This window comes from Aythya ferina (assembly GCF_964211825.1).
Source record: "Aythya ferina genome assembly, chromosome: 5".
Taxonomy (NCBI): Eukaryota; Metazoa; Chordata; class Aves; order Anseriformes; family Anatidae; genus Aythya; species Aythya ferina.
The window spans coordinates 46,126,399-46,140,145 of NC_140301.1; the positions used below are offsets into that span (position 1 = coordinate 46,126,399).

General features: G+C 58.0%; 1 protein-coding gene across 1 annotated transcript; it reads left to right on the forward strand.

Moving 5' to 3' along the window:
* Positions 1–9,562: 9,562 nt before the first annotated feature.
* On the forward strand, positions 9,563–13,590 carry LOC311437290 (antigen WC1.1-like; the record flags this gene model as incomplete). Its single annotated transcript, XM_084520329.1, has 12 exons — positions 9,563–9,786; positions 9,903–10,219; positions 10,295–10,609; positions 10,687–10,989; positions 11,098–11,418; positions 11,496–11,814; positions 11,885–12,189; positions 12,303–12,644; positions 12,766–12,918; positions 13,020–13,115; positions 13,195–13,281; positions 13,427–13,590. The coding sequence occupies exons 1-12, from the start codon at positions 9,731–9,733 to the stop codon at positions 13,588–13,590; spliced, it is 2,778 nt and encodes a 925-aa protein (XP_084376455.1). The 5' UTR covers positions 9,563–9,730.
* Between the last annotated feature and the right edge of the window lie 157 nt (positions 13,591–13,747).

Consider the following 13,747-nt stretch of genomic DNA (forward strand, 5'->3'; position numbering starts at 1 on the left):
AAGCCAGGCTGGGCCGGGCCCTGCCGGCACCTGGACATAACCAGGGAGGCCCGCGCAGTCCTGGTCCCCAGATTTTTGGGCCATGATTCCACAGAGCCTTCAACCCTTTCTTTAGCTTTCAAGATGCTGAAATGGTCCCTGGCTGAAAAAGAACTTGTTCCCTGCCTGGCACTAAGAATCGTTGCTTCGGGCTAACGTCTGAGTTTCTTTTCTGTTACGTGAACAGCCAGGGAGACTCGGCCTCCCTTCTCCGTTGAGTTTGGTGCTGCCTAGCCTTAACATCTTCAATACTCAGTAGCGTACCCCAGACTCTCGCATTTTGAGAGGGATTGTACTCTCCTTACATCATATGGGAATCCCACTTTTATGAAATGTCTTAAAACAACATTACTTTTTAATTAACTTTTTTTTTTCTCTCTCTCTAGGTCTGCCAGTAGCTTACAAAGTAGAAAGGTGTGCTTCTCTCTCTGTCTTGTATAGAGTTAGAGGCAATATTAATTTAATCAGCGACTGAGGCTCTGCAATATTGCAAGTCTATCCTACTACTTCAAAATCAGTGATGCAACCTGAGTTTATGCTAATTAACCTTCAGGGATTGAACCAATTTAAAGCTTTTGGACTATGACAATTCTTTGAAAGCATTCCCACTGGTTTATTTTCTCCCTTTACATTTGTTTGCTATCTCCGTCTCATTCCAAGCAGTCAGGACTGGTTTGCTTCTCTGTTCTCTGGAAAAGTTCTCTGCACTAGGAACCATTGTTAGAATCAGAATCCTGATCTAAGAGTATTGCAAGGAATGTTCCAGCAATTCGTGTCAACAGAGGGCTTGAAGGGTAGACCTTGAGTCTCTGATACCTGGGGATAAGAGAACAAAGGGGTCTCAGAATAACTGCTAACTATTGTGACTATTGCATGGGCCACCAGGCATGTCTCTGATATCTGGCCAAGATGGACAAAGGAGAAGGACAAGGACAAAGCCTGGGAGGAAGACTATGAGCCTTCATCACGAGAGACCCCCAGAGGGACCGCTGGGGACTGATGCGCATGTGCCAGTGGGAGGATTGGGAATCCCGGAACTAATTATAATAACCCTGCCTTTTCTAGAAGTAGTAATGAACATGTATTAGCCTAGGAGCAGAAAAAGCAGGCGCCTGATGTAACGTGTGTGCATGTTGGAGGAGTCCAGACTCCCCGCGCACCCAGTGCTCTTTACTTGCCTTTTATTAACCCCATCAATAAATCTCATAAAACTAAGTTGACTTGGAATTTGTAACAGTATGATGAGAAGTGTTGCACACCATCCAGAAGACACTTGAGTTGTTAGGGCCTGCATTCTCACTGAAACCAAAGGCAGGGATCTTACTGACCTGAAGAAAGGGGCTTTAATCTATCCAGGCTTGTTTACTCCTGAAGGAGCATGAAAGAGATGCATGTCCTTGTATGTGAAGAGGAGGTAAAGGAACAGCTAGTGCAAGGAACACACAAATCCATTGCGCCAGACTAATAGGTGGTTGGCTCTGAGCTGGGAGACTGCAACAGAATCACAGAATGATCTAGGTTGGAAGAGACCTCCAAGATCACCGAGTCCAACATCTGACCTAACACTAACTAGTCCTCCACTAAACCATATCACTGAGCTCTACATCTAAATGTCTTTTGAAGACACCCAGGGATGGAGACTCAGCCACTTCCCTGGGCAGCCCATTCCAACGCCTAACAGCCCTTTCAGTAAAGAAGTTCTTCCTAATATCCAACCTAACCCTCCCCTGGCACAACTTTAGCCCATTTTCCCTTGTCCTGTCACCAGGCACATGGGAGAACAGACCAACCCCCACCTCGCTACAGCCTCCTTTAAGGTAGAGAGCAATAAGGTCGCCCCTGAGCCTCCTTTTCTCCAGGCTGAACAAGCCCAGCTCCCGCAGCCGCTCCTCGTAGGACTTGTTCTCCAGGCCCCTCACCAGCTTCGTCGCTCTTCTCTGGACCTGCTCGAGCACCTCGATGTCCTTCTTGTAGCGAGGGGCCCAAAACTGAACACAGTACTCGAGGCATGGCCTCACCAGAGCCGAGTACAGGGGGACGATCACTTCCCTAGCCCTGCTGCCCACACTGCTTCTTATGCAAGCCAGGATGCTGTTGGCCTTCTTGACCTCCTGAGCGCACTGCTGGCTCATATTCAGCCGACTATCCACCAATACTCCCAGGTCCTTCTCTGCCAGGCAGCTTTCCAACCACTCAACCGTCTTCAAACTTCCAGATCTAGAGGAACACTTTGGCTGCAGCCTAAAAGCCATGTGTACAGAAGCTCCCCCAAGCCAGCCAATCTTCTACCCGCGACCACCAGAAAACAGCTGTCCTGGTTTCAGCTACGATAGAGTTAATTTTCCTCCTAGGAGCTGGCAGGGTGCTATGTTGTGGATTAGGATGAACACCCTGATGTTTTAATTGTTGCCGAGCAGTGCTTACACTAAGCCAAGGACGTTTCAGCTTCTCACTCTGTCCTGCCAGCGGGCAGGCTGGGGGTGCAGCAGGAGCTGGGAGGGGACAGGCCCAGGACAGCTGACCCAAACTGGCCAAAGGGGTATTCCATACCCTCCAACATCATGCTAAACAATAGATAGGGGTGGCTAGCTGGGATGGGGGTCCGTCTGCTCGGGGATAGGCTGGGCATCGGTCAGCGGGTGGTAAGCAGTTGCATTGTGCATCACTTATTCTGTACAAATTAGTAGTAGCAGTACTATTATTGTTGCTGTTATTATTATTGTTATTATTATTATTATAATTCCTGTCTAAATCAACTGTCTCTGTCTCAACCCACAGGCTTCGTTTTCCTATTTCTCTCCCCCATCCCAGAGAAGGAAGAGGGAGAGCGAGCGAATGGCTGTGTGGTGCTTAGCTGCCAGCTGGGAGAAACCACGACAACAGCAATGTAGTCATGTAACCAAATTAAAGCCAAAACTTTCAGCCCGGTCCTTGACCTGAATAGGGAGTGAGGATCCGGATCCAGGCATTTATATGTGATAGTTTATATGCAGCCAAAGTAAATACTGCAGTCAGAGGTCATGGTGCTAGATTTTGAAAAGTCCTGCATAAAGAAGAGATCTCAGGAAAGCAAATTTAAATAACATTAATGTCAAGCAAAGTCTTCCTGATTGCTATATTCTTTATCTATCTTGACTAGACAGATGAAAAACTATGACGGCAATTTTGCCTTTTAGGTCATTTTCTTTTTTTCTTTTATTTACGTTTATTTATCTTATTTTAACAGGCTCTGTACTAATTTTCCTCACAGAATGACTAGCAGAAATATGACCCTTACGCGCCTTTTGTAGTTAATTCATTAGGTCAACTCTAACCACTAAGCCCCTTGTCAGGTTATTTCTATTGGCCATAAGGAGCAATTGACCCTAAAACATTGAAGCCAGGTAGATGAGCCTATTCCACTGGTCTCTTGGTTCCACACATGTGAAGTGAAATCTGCCAGGTGGGGATCATTTGACCTTTGCTCTATAGGAAGCATGAGGAGTTATGGGTGGAATTGCCTCTCCAGGGGAGTTTGAGGTTCAGGTTACTTAGGGTGCTATTCTACTGTCCTGGTGAAATGTTCTCAGTGTTACCCAGTAGGCTGCTTTTTCGTCATGTTTTCTACCATCTCTGTGAAGTAGTTTTGGAGACTCTATGAGCTGGTTACGGTGGTGGTGCCTTCTCAGGACAGGAAAACCCTGGTGGTGCTACTTTCCCATGAAGTAGTTTGGCAGTGACTCAAGTTCAGAAGCTGGCAGGTAAGTGTTCCTGGGTCTTACAATTGCTTTGTGTTGGGGAGTTTGAGGACTTCCTTCACCTGGTCTGTTTTCAGTGAAGTTACTTACGTGGATTCTAAGCTTCCTTCCCAGCCCTAAAAAAATGAAATAAAATAATAATAACAAAAAATAATAAATAAAAACAACCTCAGAAGCTCAAGTGCATGCAGGTAAGGCTGACTTTGAAGAATGTTTTCAAGTATTTGTTAAGATTGAACAACAGGCAGTATGAAAAAGGTGCCTTACTGTGAATTCAAGTCTTGCTGTGTGGGAAGAAGAAACAGTTTTGGGTAGATACTGGTGGCGTTCTTGTTACTTCGGCGAAGTGTCAAGTGTGGGAATGTGCTGTACACAGAAGAAATGCTGTTTTCACAATACGCAAATCAAAAGCCTTTAAGAGGAAGATGTGTTTTCCCCCTTGTTCAGTCTCCCTTTCTTCTCCAGGTTTGTTCCGGTAGCTTTCCAAAGCTTTGACTATACTTCAGATGTTCTGACAAGCTCGTCCTTCTCGGTATGTCTCCTGAATGCAGTTGAGGCTTTGTCTGGTCCCCAGCCCCGGTCCGTCTCTCTGTCTCCCAGGTCCATTGTCCATCCCGTGGAGCCATGGGGCAGAGCTGGGTCCACAGGCATGTCCCCATGGCTCTGGGCACATGGGAAGGATGGGGAAGAGCACAGGGCCCAGCCCTGGGGCCTTCCATTGGCCCCAGAGCTGCACGCTTTCCCTGCCAGGTGAACAGGTTCAGGGAAGGGCATGGTGCATCCCAGGAATGCTTCCTCTGCCCCAGCACCCCCAGTGCCACCCACCCTGGGGCAAGGGGATCATGTTTCCTGCTTGACGAACCTGATCTCCTTCTATGACAAAGTGACGCGCTGGGTGGATGAGGGAAAGGCTGTGGATGTGGTCTACCTTGACTTCAGCAAGGCTTTTGACACCGTTTCCCACAGCATTCTCCTCAAGAAACTGGCTGCTCTTGGCTTGGATTGGTGCACGCTTCGTTGGGTTAGAAAATGGCTGGATAGCCGGGCCCAAAGAGTCATGGTGAATGGAGCCAAGTCCAGTTGGAGGCCAGTCACTAGTGGCGTCCCCCAGGGCTCGGTGCTGGGGCCGGTCCTCTTTAATATCTTCATCAATGATCTGGACGAGGGCATCGAGTGCACCCTCGGTAAGTTTGCAGATGACACCAAGCTATGCGCGTGTGTCAATCTGCTCGAGGGTAGGAAGGCTCTGCAGGAGGATCTGGATAGGCTGCACCGATGGGCTGAGGCCAACTGCATGAAGTTTAACAAGGCCAAGTGCCAGGTCCTGCACCTGTGTCGTAATAACCACAAGCAGAGCTACAGGCTGGGAGATGAGTGCACCTGGGCGCAATAACCCCAAGCAGAGCTACAGGCTGGGAGATGAGTGGTTGGAGAGCTGCCAGGCAGAGAAGGACCTGGGAGTATTGGTGGATAGTCGGCTGAATATGAGCCAGCAGTGCGCTCAGGAGGTCAAGAAGGCCAACGGCATCCTGGCTTGTATCAGGAACAGTGTGACCAGCAGGGCTAGGGAGGTGATCGTCCCCCTGTACTCAGCTCTGGTGAGGCCGCACCTCGAGTACTGTGTTCAGTTTTGGGCCCCTCGCTACAAGAAGGACATCGAGGTGCTTGAGCGGGTCCAGAGAAGGGCGACGAAGCTGGTGAGGGGCCTGGAGAACAAGTCCTACGAGGAGCGGCTGAGGGAGCTGGGCTTGTTCAGCCTGGAGAAAAGGAGGCTCAGGGACGATCTTATTGCTCTTTACAGATACCTTAAAGGAGGCTGTAGCGAGGTGGGGGTTGGTCTGTTCTCCCATGTGCCTGGTGACAGGACAAGGGGAAATGGGCTAAAGTTGCGCCAGGGGAGTTTTAGGTTAGATGTTAGGAAGAACTTCTTTACTGAAAGTGTTGTTAGACATTGAAACAGGCTGCCCAGGGAAGTGGTGGAGTCACCATCCCTGGAGGTCTTTAAAAGACGTTTAGACGTAGAGCTTAGGGATATGGTTTAGTGGGGATTGTTAGCATTAGGTAGAGGTTGGACTCGATGATCGTGAGGTCTCTTCCGACCTAGAAATTCTTTGATTCTGTGATTCTATGTACACCCTCAGCAAGCTGGCTGAGGACACCAAGGTGGGCAGGAGTGTTGATGTGCCTGAGGGCAGGAAGGCTCTGCAGAGGGACCTGGACAGGCTGGAGCGATGGGCCGAGGCCAACTGGATGAGGTTCAACAAGGCCAAGTGCCGCATCCTGCATGTGGGGCACAACAACCCCATGCAAGGCTGCAGGCTGGGGGCAGAGTGGCTGGAAAGCTGCCTGGAGGGAAGGGAGCTGGGGGGATTGGTCGGCAGGCGGCTGAACAGGAGCCAGCGGTGTGCTCAGGTGGCCAAGAGGGCCAACAGCATCCGGGCTAGTGTCAGAAGTGGTGTGGCCAGCAGGGTGAGGGAAGTGATTGTCGCCCTGTACTTGGCCCTAGTGAGGCCACACCTTGAGTACTGCGTTCAGCTCTTGGGCCCCCAGTACAAGAAGGACATGGACCTGTTAGAACAAGTCCAGGGCATGGCCACGAGGATGATGAGAGGGCTGGAGAACCTCTTGAGAGCAGCAATCTGCAGCCAATCACACAGGCTCAGGCAAGGAGCTCAGGGAAGCAGCATATTTATTCACAGTTGCAGTGGTGGGCATCCTGCAAGTGGGAGCACGCAGCAGAAGTGTATCGTAAACTTGTATCCCCCACTACCCAACACTTCGTTCCTCCCTTTTCCTCACTGTTTGAGTACTACAGGTTAACAAGCTACTCAGCGCTTATTACTATACAATATGTGTACAATCTTTATTTGACCAACCTTTAGTTTCTCATTTTCCCCATTTTATTCTTTTACTCTTGTGTCTGGGGGGGGGGGCATGTTTTTTTCTTTTTTGTTTTTGCTAACCCTTGTTCTTCTGAGACCTCCAACTGTCCCGTTATATGATCAACTTACCTCCTCCTCTCTCCCCCCTCACCCTTTATGCTTGCACAATCACTTTGGAATATGCAGGGTTGGTGGAATGTTGAACTGCAAGAACACAATTTTAATTCTCACACTCTCCTCTGCAGACAAGCCGAGGGACTTGGGGTTGCCCTTCCAGCGTTTTGACCACACCACACAGCTTGGTGTCAGCCTGCATGAACCCCATCAGGGTCAACAAGTCCAAGGTGCTGCACCTGGGTCGGGGCAATCCCAGTCAGGGGTACACACTGGGAGCAGGACTCATTGAGAGCAGTCCTGCAGAGAAGGATTGGGGGTTCTGGTGGAAGAAAGGCTCGACATGAGCCAGCAGTGCGCACTTGAAGGCCAGAAGGCCACCTGCATCCTGGGCTGCATCAGCAGCAGAGTGACCAGCAGGGCAAGGGAGGTGATTGTCCCCCTCTGCTCTGCCCTTGTGAGGACCCACCGGGAGTCCTGCGTCCTGGATCACGGCCCCCAGCACAAGAAAGATGCAGACCTGTTGTCGCGAGTCCAGGGGAGGGCTGCAAAGGTGATCAGAGGGCTGGAGCAGCTCTCCCATGAAGAAAGGCTGAGAGAGCTGGGGCTGTTCAGCCTGGAGAAGAGAAGGCTCCAGGCAGACCTTCTTGTGGCCTTTCGGTATTTTTAAAGGGCTCTTATAAAACGGACGGAAAAGGACTCTTTACTCAGGTAGGAAATGTCTGGAACAAGTGGGAATGGTTTTAAACTAAAAGCGGATAGATTTAGGTTAGCCATCAGGAGGAACTTCTTCCCTGTAAGGGTAGTGAGGCACTGGAACAGGTTGCCAGGAGAAGCTGAGGATACCCCATTCCTGGAGGTTTTCAATGTAAAGCTGCAGGGGGCCTTGGCCAACCTGACATAGTGGGTGGCATCCCTGCCTATGGCAGGGGGTTGGAGTTAGATGATCTTTAACATCCCCTCCAACCCAAGCCTCTCTTCATTCTCCCCAGCACCCAGAGCAGGGCGCACACGCAACCAGGGCCTGGAGGCAAAGGCTGGCAGCTTGTAACATTCATGAGCTGCTGCCTTTAGGATGGTCGCTTTGCTGCTGCTGGAGCATTGCAGGCTTCTGCATAGGAGTCAGTAAGAGAAAACAGGAGTCCCTTCCCCAGCGATAGCAGGTACAAGCAACATCAAATAGCTGCAGTTAATCTGTTTAAGCACTGACTTCGCTCTGGGGAAGCACCCTGCCTATCAGATCATATGCCCTAATACGGAAAGCAGCCTTCGAAAATGCTCCTCACAGCTCTGCCTCTCTCATTAGTGCACTGCGAGTAGCTTCTGAAAGCGAAACCTGTCCCAGCAAAAGAGGCAACAGCAGTCGCCCGTCCTTGTCCTTCCAGAACTGGACAGGAGCCTGCTAGGCCTCAAGATAGGTAGTGGTTACAAAGGCAGTAGTGAGCTGTTTCTTATTGGTTTTGTTTCTTCCTTTTCTCAGATGATGGTTGTGATTGGTAATTTCCAGCACAGCTGCTTGAGTTGGCACAGGTTGCTGTCGTTTAACCCAGCAGCAGCTGAGTACCACAGAGCCCTTCAGTGGCTCCCCTCCCCTGCCCAAGTGGGATGGGGCAGAGAACTGAGAAAACAAACAGACATAAAACAAAACAAAAACCCAGATGATATGAAAGGGCCGGTGTTGTGTGGAGCGGGGCCTCGCACTGCTGCTTGGGCCCGGCCCTATGCCTGCTCACGGCTGCCTGGGGCTGGAGCTGCCCGGGGCAGAATGCGAGAAGCTGGAGGAGCTGGGGTGGAGAGCAGCGCTGCTCTGGCACACTGTGCCAGAAGAGGAATGCCCAGTGTCCCAGCCCTGCGGACAGACAGGGCTGTGATCATGGCTGCGCTACTGTGAGGCGCCTGCACACTCGGCACACACTTCCTCCTGCCCCAGCACCGGGCTGCACACAGGGACACGGGCAGGGAGGGCTGGGCCCCTGCTGCTGGCCCCTTCTACAGCTGGGGGCTTCTGTGCTGGCCCCACAGCAGCGGGACCCCCCAGCACCAAGCTACGTTCTGTGGGTACCCCTGTGCCTGCTGCTAGGGTCAGGCTGCCTCCTCCTCCTCCTCCTCCTCCTCCTCCTCCTCCCACTTTAGGACTCCTTCTTTCTGCCCCCAGCTCCAGAGGCACATGTGGCCTCTTTGGGGTCTATCTGGGTGATGCCCAGGCCACAAGCTGTCCCTGGTGTCGGACAGGAACCTGTGCATGTGACCCATTCCCCCCATGGACGGTGCTGCAGCTTGGTGCCCTGAGGCTGAAGCCTCAGCTCTGAGCCCGTTGGCAGCATCCCCACTGCTGCTCAAAGCCACGATGCTATCGGCAGCAGCACAGGTGCCCCAGCAGCTGCGTGCAGTTAAAGCCGCCTCCGTGTCCCTGGGAGGGGGAATCTGCCCCCCTTGTGCCCTGTGTCTCCAGCCACTGCAGGGGCTGGAGATGTCCCTCCTGCACGTATTGAGGCCAGCGCGGGGACCTGATTCTACGCGGTGACCCCTGGGCTTCTTCCAGGTGGGTCAAGGACCCCCTGAAACAGGCTGAGTACTGGGGTGCTGAGGGAGGCCATGATATGAGGGAGGACCCCATGCTGGGGATAACCCTGTCCCCATGGGGACCTGCTCTCCTCGGGCACAGCCCCAACCCCAGCTCAGGGGGACACAGGAGCCAGGCAGGCTGGCTCCCCTCGGGGACATTTGGGTGCTGAGGCCCAGCAGGGAGGCGGGGGGGTGCATGACGCCAGAAGCGGAGCCGAGTCTCATATTTGGGCACGGAGCAGGTTATTGGAGGCTGGGCCCCGGCAGGCAGCAGATAACCCTCCTGATAGCGGCTCACAAGGTGCCTCCGCCGCCCCCATTGGCTCCTGCCAGCGGGGGCTGCCTATATATCCCCCTCCCCGGCGCGGGGCTGCGTCTGGCACTGGGGGCAGGATGGTGCCTGCCAGGGCACTGGGGCTGCTCCTCTGCGTGCAGCTCTGCGGGGGTGAGTGGTGGGGCTGGCCATGGGGCAGGGGCTGGCTGTGGATAAGTGGTGGGGCAGGGAGCAGCTGTGGGGCAGGCATCCCCTGGGCTCAGCAAGGTCCCTGGGGTTGCCTGCAGGCAGCGGGGAGCTGCGGCTGGTGGATGGTGGCGGGCGCTGCGCCGGCCGCATGGAGGTGAAGCACGAGGGCGAGTGGGGCTCCGTCTGCAGCTACGACTTCGAATGGGACCACCGGGGCGCCGGCGTGGTGTGCCGGCAGCTGGGCTGCGGCGCGGTGGCCTGGACATCCCCGTACGCCCCATTTGGGCAGGGCAAGGGACGCATCTGGCTGCACCCAATCTTCTGCCGTGGCTCTGAGGCAAGCTTACATGACTGCTTCCACTTTGGCTGGGGTCGACATTTCTGTGGCCACGAGTGGGATGTGGGGGTGACCTGCACAGGTGAGTCGTGGTGGTGGTGCTGGGGATGCTGTTCCGGGACCTCGACGATAGGACTGAGGCTGGTGCTCTGTACAGAGGCGCTGGAGCTGCGGCTGGCGGCTGGCAGGGGACCCTGCGAGGGGAGAGTGGAGGTGAAGCTGCGGGGACGCTGGGGCACGGTGGCAGATGATGACTGGGACATGGAGGACGCCGAGGTGGTGTGCCAGCAGATGGGCTGCGGCTCGGCTGCTGGTGCTTACCACAGCTCCCACTTCGGACAAGACGAAGGTCCTCTCAGCTTGGTCTTTGTCGACTGTAATGGGGACGAGAAGGCCCTCTGGGACTGCAAGATTCGAGGCTGGGGACCCTATACGAGACCTACTGATTACAACAGGGCTGTGGTGTGCCAAGGTGAGTGCTGGGGACATGCGGTGCTGCAGGGAGCCCCCTCGTCCGCATCCCCCCCAGGAGCCCTCCTCTCGCGGCAGGGTTCTCCCGTCTGGCCGGAGGGGACGGCGCCTGCTTGGGGCGGCTGGAGGTGCGGCAGGGCCGGGCCTGGGCCACCGTCTGCCACGGCCACGTGGACCTCAAGGCCGCCCAGGTGGTGTGCAGGGAGCTGGGCTGCGGCACGGCAGTGGCCGTCCCCGCTGCCGGCCATTTTGGGGCAGCAACGGGGCCGCTCTGGGACGGCGCCTTTGAGTGCAACGGCAGCGAGCCACTCCTGGCCAGCTGCGCCCGGCGGCCGACCCACGGCCAGGCCTGTGCTGGCCCCGCTGCTATCGTCTGCTCACGTAAGTGCTGGGGCCGCTGTCCGGGGGGCCGGGGCAGCCCCTTGCAGCGTGGGGTGCCCCGGGGGGTCCCTGCCCTGCCATCCCCCCAGCGCCCTCTCTGCGCCGCAGCCTACACCGGTTTCCGTTTGGCGGATGGCGGCTCGGGCTGCGCCGGGCGGGTGGAGGTGGAGGCGCAGGGGACATGGGGAGCGCTGTGTGCCAGCGCCTGGGACCTGCGCGACGCCCACGTCCTGTGCCGCCACCTGGGCTGCGGCCCCGCCGCCTCCCTGCCCCCAGGAGGCCATTTCGGGACGGGCACGGCGACGGGGCCGCTGCGGCGCGATGCCCTGAGCTGCAGCGGGAGCGAGCGGCACCCGGGCGAGTGCCCCGTGGCGCTGCTGGGGGAGCCCGCCTGCCCCCCTGGCCATGCTGCCGCCGTCAACTGCTCAGGTGGGTGCAGGGGCCGCGGGGACCCGTGGCAGGCGGGGAGCAGCGCCCGTCCCCACGGCACGGCCGGGCTCTTGCAGGCGCCGCTGAGCCCCTGCGGCTGCTGGACGGGGAGAGCCGGTGCGACGGGCGGCTGGAGGTGGCCACGAGCCCCGGGGCCTGGGCCCGCGTGGCTGCGGGGCCGGGGGACGACCGAGCTGCCTCCGTGGCGTGCCGGCAGCTGGGCTGCGGTGTGCCAGAGAAGGTCTACGCTGTGCCGGCCGCCAGCTCGGGCCCCGTGGAGCTGCAGGAGCTGCGCTGTGCTGGCACCGAGGAGCTCCTGGCGCAGTGCAACGCCTCGGGGCCTGCCGCAGCGCCCGGCCACAGCCCCCCAGAGGCGGCCGTCGCCTGCTCAGGTGAGTGCGCCGGGAAGGGCCGCGGGTGCCCAGCGGGCGCCCCCAGCCCCATCCTGGCCCTCCCGTGCAGGCAGCCGGCGGCTGAGGCTGGCGGGCGGCCCCGGGCGCTGCGCCGGCAGGGTGGAGGTGTACAGCGAGGGCACGTGGGGCACCGTCTGCCAGGACGCCTGGGACCTGCCAGATGCCGACGTCGTGTGCCGCCAGCTGGGCTGCGGGCGGGCCCTGGAGGCGCCCGGCTCGGAGCGCTTCGGGCCCGGCGTGGGGACGCTGTGGCCGGGTGCCGGGGGCTGCTCGGGGACGGAGGCGGCTCTCTGGGCCTGCCCAGCCCCGGCACGGCGCGGCTGCCGCCGGGGCGGCGGTGCCGGTGCCGTGTGCTCAGGTGAGCACTGTGATCCCTGAGCTGGGTGGGGAGCAGGCCCCGCTGCCCGTGGGGTGCGCGCTGCCCCACCTGTCCCAACGGTGCCGCGACCCCCCCGTCCCCTGTTGTTGCAGGGCTGCTGCGTCTGGCGGGGGGCAGCAGCAGCTGCAGCGGGCACCTGGAGGTGCTGCGCGAGGGGACGTGGGGCCGCGTGTGCGCCAACGACACCAGCCCCGCCACAGCTGCCGTTGTCTGCCGCCAGCTGGGCTGTGGCACCGGGGGGAGGCTGGCGGCCGTCCCCGCACAGGGCTCGGTCCCCGCCTGGCTGGGCTGGGTGCGATGCCAGGAGGGGGCCCCCTCGCTCTGGCGCTGCCCCTCGGCGCCCTGGCACCTGCAGTCCTGCGGCCCCGAGGGGGTCGCCCACATCGCCTGTGACGAGGACACCGAGGACACGAGCGGGGCCACCAGCACTGCAGGTAGCAGCTGCCGGCACGGGGGTGCTTGCCCAGCTGGCTCTGCCCGTGCCCACTGCCCCCTGTCCCCTGCCCCTGCTGCCGTGCGGATCCCGGCCTCACGCTGCAGGTGCCATCCCTGCAGGTGCCAGCAGCAGCAGCAGCGTTGCCCCACTCACAGCAGTGTCGGGGAGCGTGCCGGTGCCCACGGTCCTGTGCGTGCTCCTGGGGACGTTGCTGGGCCTGGCCCTGGCAGCCCTGGCTGTGCAGGCACACCGCGCACGGCTGCAACGCCGAGGTGGGCACTGCCTTGGGGGTTCCCCTGGTGCCCCTTTCGGAGTCTCCATGGGGCTGTGGGGAACAGTGGGGCATGCCCTTGCAGCGTGTACTTCCTTACAGACCCTGTGAAAGCCACGGATGTCGGCGCTGAGGCCGTGTACGAGGAGCTGGATTACAGCCTGATGCCCGAGTACCAGGAGGTGCCCAGCCACACAGGTGGGAGCACGGTCGTCCCCAGGGCCTGGGGCTGTCCCCATCCCTGGCCAAGCACCCAGCACCTCCTTCTCCACCACAGGTTCCCTGTCCAAGGGCTCAGGCATGAAACTGCAGGACGACAACTGGGATGGTGATGAGGAGGAGAGCAACCCCAGAGAGGCCCCAGGTAGGGCAAGGGGCAATCAGTAGGGACTGCAAGGCACAGGGGGCCCAAGGAGAGGGGCTATGACGGAGCAGTGGTGCTGGGGAGGTGAGGGCAAACAGCCCTTGAGGCTGCATCCTCAGCCCCGGCCCCTCCTCGCCTGGCGCAGCCCCCCCGGCCCAGCCTGGGCACGGCCTCCCGGATGGCTACGACGATGCTGCGGCCGTGCCGGACGAGCCCCCCGCTCCCCATGGCGGGGACGCCCCGGCGCAGCCCCGCGGGGACACAGGCTATGACGACGTTGACATGGGCACCCTGGGGACAGCGCCGTGAGGAGGCCCTGGGGACACGGCTGCAGGAGAGGGCTCCAGCCCCAGGGAGGGCTAGCCCTGCCCATGGGGGGCACCCGTCCCTGCCCAGCCCTCAGCACGCTGCAGAAACGGCTCCATCGGCCCACCCGCACCTGTGGCCCAACGTCACGCCAGGCTCC